Source organism: Molothrus aeneus, chromosome 18, assembly GCF_037042795.1.
Source record: "Molothrus aeneus isolate 106 chromosome 18, BPBGC_Maene_1.0, whole genome shotgun sequence".
Classification (NCBI taxonomy): Eukaryota; Metazoa; Chordata; class Aves; order Passeriformes; family Icteridae; genus Molothrus; species Molothrus aeneus.
The window spans coordinates 3966495-3974129 of NC_089663.1; the positions used below are offsets into that span (position 1 = coordinate 3966495).

Here is a 7635-nt window from a genome sequence, read left to right on the forward strand (position 1 = left end):
TAAAAATCCTCAAGCCTTCTACACAACCATTGTTCCTGTCCTGTGGTTCCACCATAGCTGATGCACTGGTGAAGAACATGGAGTGCTCTGCAGGTACCAGCACTGAGCACACACCCCAGAGCCTTGGCATTCCCTGGACACTGCAGGGACACAAACTGCGCCCTCACACAGCTGGACCTGCAGAGTCACCCTGCTGAGGACAAAGGCTTGGGGAAAAAGGTCTGCTTGAAGTGGCTGCTGGAACTAAGAGAAGCTGACAGGAGGCTTAAGGCCCATCCCAAGCTTTCCAGCTCTGTTGCTGGAGCTTTTAACTGGAGTCTTGTCCTTCCTCTAAACTTTACATCACAAATAAACACGAACACCTCGGTCTTGTTCACTGACTGAGTGCAAGAGGAGAAAGTGTTTCAATCTGCATCATTTAATGAAAAGCTCATACAACCCACCAAGGCATAAAACTGCAATCAGGAAATCACATGTAATAACAAAATAACTCACTGAAGGTCAAATTACCACAGGTGGAAACAGTAGTAACAAGACAAGTCACCCACATCTCTTGAAAATGTTTTATTTGTTTCTAAAGAGGTTGAAAACAAGCAATTCTTTCTGTAGTTCAGAATACTAAATACTATCCATAGCACAGAATGAAGAAAGTTTTCAGAGAAAACCATTGCACTAAACCCAGATCTACTCAGCTACTGAAGATATTGCAACAAGGCTGCTGAACAGACCCCAGGATGGCAAGGCACCCTCCCACTGTGGCTCACCCCACGCTGGCTGCTGCAGCTCTGTCCCCACTCAAGAGTCCTCACAGACTTGTGCAAAGTGCTTCCCTCACAGTGGGAGGGGCTGCTTATCATTGGCACGGTCACGATGCCCCAGGCACCACAACAAGCACACTGGCAGCAGGTTTGCATTAATGTTGCATTTGTTTTGGGATAAAACAGGCTGTCAGCACCAAGGACAGGCAGCCTGGCATTACTAGAATCACTTAGAAAACAGAAACAGAATTAAAAAGTTGCCCGGCTCCAGCCCTGGGCACAGAGGGTGCTGCATCCAGCACTGCTGACACTGAGGGGTAAGTTTGGCCACTGGACACAGGAGACTTACAGTCACCCTCAGGCTGTTACTGAAGAACTCATCCCTAAACTGCATCCATCCATCTCCTTCCTCTCTCAGATTAAGGAAGTCCTCATCAGTGACAGCAAGAGAAACCAGTTTTCCAAAAGCAGATTACTGCAAGACACAATTACGATTTACAGAAAAATCCAGCCATTAAAAACAATTGTCTTTACCAGAAATTCCACAGGGGAAAAGATGTATTTCAGTTCTCATGAAGAGAAAAAACTACAGAGCTATTCACAGTAGAAACAGTGCACCCCACTCTACCGTAAAATAATAACGAGCTTGTAGTGATGATGATGTTGCTGAATTTGCCCAGAAAAGGCTGCTACAAAATGATCATCAATATTCACACTTACTTCAGCCAGGCAAGTTAGGAACTTGCTACTGAAATAGTGTTTGATGAGCAATGGAAGCAGTAATGAGCTTGCTTTTGCTAAGTGTTATGCTCAAATCAGATTCCCCAAGAATCCTGAACTTTCCAGACTTTGGGCTGGCAGACTCCCAGTCTGCCTTGCTGCTAAAGCTCTTTGATCTGTTGCTGCCCTGACATTATTCAGCCTAATTAAATTGGTGGTTTTTTAACTCAGCTGACAAGGGGCACTGACATCTTTGCCACCTGTCTGGGTGCTGTGAAGCTGCCATTTCCAAGAACTTCCATGGTGGGGCTAACAAAATAAGGCAAATACAGGAGAACCTGGAAGTCTCAGGGAAAATATGAAATCAGAGTTTGTTTGCTACAGCACAGAGCAGAAGTACATTTGGTTAAGTGAAGCATTTTTTTCTGAGACTGCACTGGCCCAGAACAATTGGTCACAAATGACTGTGATGCTCATATTGGCTTGTACAGCAAAGTGGTCACGTATTTCTTCTTGTAACGGTGGGTAGCACTGAGCACCATCACTCCATCCTACAGGGGAGGGAAAACAAGTGAGCATGTGCCATGGCCAGACACATGGGCTGCCCCTGGGCACGACATGCCCTGGCCTCTCACCTTGATGGAAAGTGCATACAGGTGGTTCAACATGACGTGGTTGGGCTCAGGGAGCAGAGCGGGGTCACACTGCAGAGAAGAGGGACAGTGTGACAGTAACAGTGGGACAGACAGTGTGACAGTTCACTCCTCACAGCTGAGGGGTGACAAACAGCATCTGTGACCAGCCACTGAGTCCATCACAAACACAGTCACCATTTCAGAACAACCCCAGGTCCCTCTGGGTAAAACCCTCTGCATCCTCACCAGGACCACGTGATTATCCCTTATGTGCTTCTGGCGTCTTAACAGTTAACAAGATTAAGCTTTTGGGAGGAAAACAGCAGTCTAGTTTTCCATTTTAAAGACAATCAACTAGAAAAATAGATTTACTTCAGATGAATCCATCTGGACATACATAATAAGGAACTCACCAGCACAATAACTTATCCTAAGGTTTCTTCTAAGCTGTCCCTTGTCCATATCCAGATTCTTCCCCATCTGTTCCCACCCTCAAGGGCATTATTTAGCAAACCAAAGTGATGTACTCACAGAAATGCCTGTGTCCTTGTTCAGGATGACCTGCAACAGGTGTGGGGGGAGAATGGGTGGGGATTTAAAGCGCTCCTCTGCCTTGCAGACATAGGGCTCCTGGTGGTACGGTCCTGGGGGTGAACTGGATAGCTCTGCCAGAGAGAAAATGGCAAATATGGTAAATATTTCATCCTGAATACTTTGTGAGAACATCTGCTCTTTATAGGTACATGCAGCCTAAAGGAATCAATGGCACTTAAGTAAAACTGCAGCAGCTGGTGGAGTGCCAGAGGATCAGTCACTGCCTAAGAGGGGATTTAAGGTGCCCAAAGTCTGACTTGGAAGGAGCTGTGAGGGTCTGGGCAGCAGAGTTCTGAAGGCACAACTGCACTTCAGAACTTCTCTGTCACCTCTGCCCAGAACTTCTCCTGCTAACAGCCCAGAGTGCAGGCTGCCCTACGAGGGCAAGACCATGGGATGCACCTGAGAAAGGCAACTGCTCCCCCCTGCAGGCTGGGCTGTGGGAAGGGCCCTTCCAAGTCTGATCAGGGAAAGGAAACACTGCTACAGCCTAAGGGGGAGGGCATCTACCAGAATCTCCTCCTGGCCTGCCCCACAATCACATAGCACTTCCTCCAAAAAGGCTTTGGCCAGGGCAAAGTCACACAGAGCAAAACACACCCAAACACACCTCCTGGCCCAGGCTCAAAGGTCTGCTGAAGGTGCTGCCTCAGTCATGGGCTCCATCCCTACAGAGCTCAGCAACCAACAGGGCAGGGCTGACCTCAGACACGGCTCAAGCTAAACCCCACCTCTCTTCTGTTACACTGGAACATGAAACTTAAGGCAAGAATTGCATTTTTGTATTATTCTTAGGTAGATAATTTACACTACACTGTGAGGATACTCCCCAGCCTGTGCTAGCATGGAAATGCACCTAATTTCTCCCTGCTGAAAAGCAACTCATGACCCCCTCAGCCACCTCCTTAGCAGAGGAAGACTGAATTAGGAGCAGTGCAGGCTCTCAACGTTGGTTTGATGTGGTAAAGCAGAGACTGATCCACCAGTGACTGCCCTAAACCCAGCCACTGCACACAGCAGGGGCAAACAAGGTTACTGAGCACCCAGGACTTCTCCTCATCAGATCTGTGCTGCTTTGTATAGGCTTCCTCCTCTGTGCTTTCCACTTTCTTCCTTTGGGCATTTGTGACTCCTGCACACATCACAGGGCCTGACACAAGTGGAGATTAATCTCTGCTGGAGCTTTAACTCAGATAAAAAGGGAAAATGAAATTTTGAACAGCTCTAAAAAGTGTGACATAAAGTTACCAGTGAGCTCATACCAGACATGTCTGAACATTTTTGGGAGTCCACCATCAAAGCATCGAACACTTCAAAGTCAGTTTTCTTCACCTGGATGATGTTGTTGACAGTACCCAGCTGGCTGGTTACTACTGGCTGCCAAAAGACAAGACAGAAAAACCAGAATAAAAAAAGCCTGTGGGACTAATAGATTCTCAGAACTGCACAATCAGCATTACCAAGAATGAGGTACAATTACTTTTGAAATATGACAGAACCAGATGTGAGAAGAGCTCAATGAGTGTTAGGTTAAGAGGAAGTGCAGGATTTTAAGGGCTGGGAGGGGAAAATGTCAGCTGAACCTGCCAAGCCCACAGGGCTCCAGACAAGGCAGGGGTCAGTCTGGGCTGGAGTTACCTGTGACACCAGCTCTGGACACTGTCCTTGAGCATGGGGGAGCTGCTGGGCAGGCTGGGGTTAAAGCTCATTTTATAGCAGAGGAGGAAAAACAGGCCTGGTAGATTTTGGCACAATTACTGGACTGTGAAAAGATCTAGAGCAGCAATAGCAACATGCTGGCACAGAGAGCAAGGAAGGCACAGCGAGCTCTGGGCTGCCAGCAGTGCTGCAATGCTCTAAAAGGCAGTTTGGCACTGGACAAGCAAAGCTTGGCATCACTTATAAACCAATGGCCAAGAGATCCTGTCCCTCATTGCATCTCCTGCCCTCTGAGCTCAGGTTGATGCTGCCATCCAGGCCAGCAGAAACCTCTCTCTCACCAGCCTGAACAGCCCCTTTCTCCTCTTCAGATACCTCAATCAATAAACAGTGACTCAAAGCAAACTTTACCTCTGCGGGATCATGTGTCCACTGCCCATCCACGAGGAACTTGTACTGGTGCTCTCCTTCTGGCAGGTCCAGGATTGCCACAAAGTTATTGTGACTGGAATTTAAGACAAACAATCAGCCCTGCAAAATTCTGAAAAGTGCCTTGGTCTCTAAGCTGTGACACACACTGTGACACAGAGCAGAAGCCTCCTCATGCAAAACCTTAAACAGGCAGAGAATCTCTGATGCAATCCAAAGGTAAGGAATCAAATTATGATTAATGCTCATGATAATTTCCTCTGTGACAGTGAGTCCCCCCACACTCCTGACATCCCATAACTGGCACTGAGCTTTTGTAAAGTCACTCTCACATCTTCATGTTACTTGTTAGCACAGGAGACCTCATTTATCTGCTGATGGAACAAGATCAGCTTTCTCATATTTCCCTGCCTTTCAGTATTTGCCATCATAAACTGCATTTCCCAAATGCCCATGAAATAAATGAGCAATGAGCAGATAAAAGCAGCAACTCCATACTTCAGGGTTACTTTGGGGCTGAAGAGCTGCTGCTTGGCAATTTCCAAACTCCTTGGGCTGTGAGCTCCCTGATTCCTCAGAAGGCTTTAGCAGCATCTCAAAAAAGCTGAGAAACACCTGATGGCTCCAACAGGCCACTGGGCCCTCTGAGCTGGGCAAAAGCCACTGACATGGCAAGGATGTGTGACAGAGACTGTGCTGGATCCAGCTCCCCTTTCCACCGCCCAGCCCTGCTCCAGGCACAGACACACAGCAGGGACTGTTTGGGGTTATCTGTGTGCTGTGCCCAGTGAACTGACACACAGCTCAGCTTCCACCCTGTGCCATCCAGGAATGGAGAAGCCAGACTGTCATCAAGGGCATGAGGAGAGAGGCAGGACAGGGGTAAATCAAGCCCAATCCCATGTCTGAGCTGCCCACCTCCCTCATGGCACTGAGCACTGCCAGTCCATGGGGAACAGGCTGCAGCAGCACTTCCTTACCTCCTTGTCAGAGGAATTTTACTCCAGTTGTTGAAGGATCCTGACAAATAAACCTCTTTCCCTCCTCCAGTCCAGCGGAACACTGTTGGCCGAGCTTGAGTGGGGGTTTTGTCATTCACCTCCAGGTCCTGCTGCCAAGCCAGAAATTCCTCTTTCTCCAATGGAGCCTACAAGCACAATGTCTCAATCAAAAAAGGTTCTTTCCTGGCAGACTCAGACAACCTGTGCTGTACTGAAAGCTTTTTTTTCCCTCAGGCAGGATTCTCTAAGTTTACTACAAGCAGGTTTTGTCAGATGCAGAATACAAAACGCATCTCTAGATACTGTTCACAAGTTCATTTGCACGAATTCTGCAAAGGTGTTAAAGCCTTCCAAATTTGCAGGAAGAGTGGAAGGCAAAATTATGCTCTGCCCTCCAATTATACCTGCTTAAACACCAATTCACTCTCTCCTTGGCATGGGAAGGAAGGGGGATTGACAGCTTTGTGTAAACTCAATGACAAAATCCCTGCAGGTTGCAAACAGCCCCAGAGCATTCCAAGCAAGCAATGCTGGCAGAACAAACCAGCAATACCTTCATTTCCTCTGGATGGAACAAGTCTGCATCTTCAGGGCTGTCCATGAGGATTTTGGGTCTGTCCCCCTCCTTGGTGGCTCCTCCTGAGCTGTCCCCTCGGGTGGCTTTGTGCCCATGGCGCTCCAGCCCCGCGCGCTCGCTGCTCGTGTTCCCCATTTCTGTGGATCTAAAAGAGCAGGGAAAGCTGGATTAGCACATGCACTCCCACAGCTGGGACACCAACAGGCAGAAAAGGAAACTCATCAGTAGCCTTGGGCTGTGCTTTTGAGTTGAAGAGCCTCAGAAACGTGATTAACCAACCCATTGTGAAGTGACACCATACTCTGAACAAAGGCACTGACAGTTTTTAGCTAGTGCTGATGATGTGCTGCAGTTCTGTACATGAGCAGCTCTACCAGAGGCAGCCAGGCAGGGAGCTGACCCAGCAGGTCCCAGGCACACAGCACGGAGCTGTTGTGTCCCTCCAAGCCAAGGGCTCGATCTTTGCCTCCTGCCCCAGTGCACACAGCGCTGCACCTCGCCAGCAGGTGTTCTCCTGCAACGCCAGGGGAACTTTCTGTCGCAAGGCTCCAAAAGCAGCCTGCCTGAAATGTGACCTCACTAGAGTAAGGTATCTCACCCTGCTGAGGATGCTGAGAGCAGCCGAAGGGAGCTCTAAACAAAGAACCACAGAATGTCCCGTGCTGGAGGCCCCACAGGGACCACCCGGGCGAGCTCCAGCCCCTGCACAGACACCCAACGTTCCCACCCAGTGTCTGAGAGCGGTGTCCCAGCGCCCCTGGAGCTCTGGTAGCCTGGGACTGTGACCGCTCCCTGGGGACAGCTCAGTCGCGCTCTGTCCCCGCTCTCCTCCGGGAGCGGCAGCGCCTGCAGAGACCCAGCCCCGCCTGGGTGCCAACGGAAGGGGCCCGCGGGCGCACCGGGACCTCCGCGGGGCACGGGGGCACAGCCCGGCCTGGCAGCACCGGGACCGCGACCCCAGGAGCCGCCCCTGCCCTGCCCTGCCAGGCCCGCACCCACCGCCCGCCGCGCTCCCGCCGCCGCCGCCGCGCTTCCGCTTCCGCCGGGCCCAGCCCGCGCCCGCCGGGGGCAACCGAGCCCGGCGCGACCGTTCCGGGCTGCCCCGCGCTCCGTGGGCTGCCTGGTGAGCTCCATGGTGAGCTCCATGGCGAGCTCCATGGCGGGCTTCATGAGGAGCTCCGTGGCGGGCTCCATAGTGAGCTCCAAGGCGGGCTCCATAGCGGGCTCCATGGGGAGCTCCGTGGCGGGCTCCATGGGAAGCT

General features: G+C 50.5%; 1 protein-coding gene across 3 annotated transcripts; it reads right to left on the reverse strand.

Moving 5' to 3' along the window:
• Window positions 1-549: 549 nt before the first annotated feature.
• Window positions 550-7404, reverse strand: PRKAB1 (protein kinase AMP-activated non-catalytic subunit beta 1). 3 transcript variants are annotated; one of them, XM_066562072.1, is made up of 8 exons: window positions 7373-7404; window positions 6350-6518; window positions 5776-5942; window positions 4778-4871; window positions 3970-4084; window positions 2645-2778; window positions 2114-2182; window positions 550-2029 (listed from the first exon to the last, which is right to left on the reverse strand). In XM_066562072.1, the coding sequence occupies exons 2-8, from the start codon at window positions 6506-6508 to the stop codon at window positions 1952-1954; spliced, it is 816 nt and encodes a 271-aa protein (XP_066418169.1). In that variant the 5' UTR covers window positions 6509-6518; window positions 7373-7404; the 3' UTR covers window positions 550-1951. The 3 variants fall into 3 exon arrangements, with proteins under 3 accessions (XP_066418169.1, XP_066418167.1, XP_066418168.1); XM_066562070.1 differs by lacking the exon at window positions 550-2029 and having other exon boundaries at window positions 2030-2182; XM_066562071.1 differs by lacking the exons at window positions 550-2029; window positions 7373-7404 and adding an exon at window positions 6972-7223 and having other exon boundaries at window positions 2030-2182.
• Between the last annotated feature and the right edge of the window lie 231 nt (window positions 7405-7635).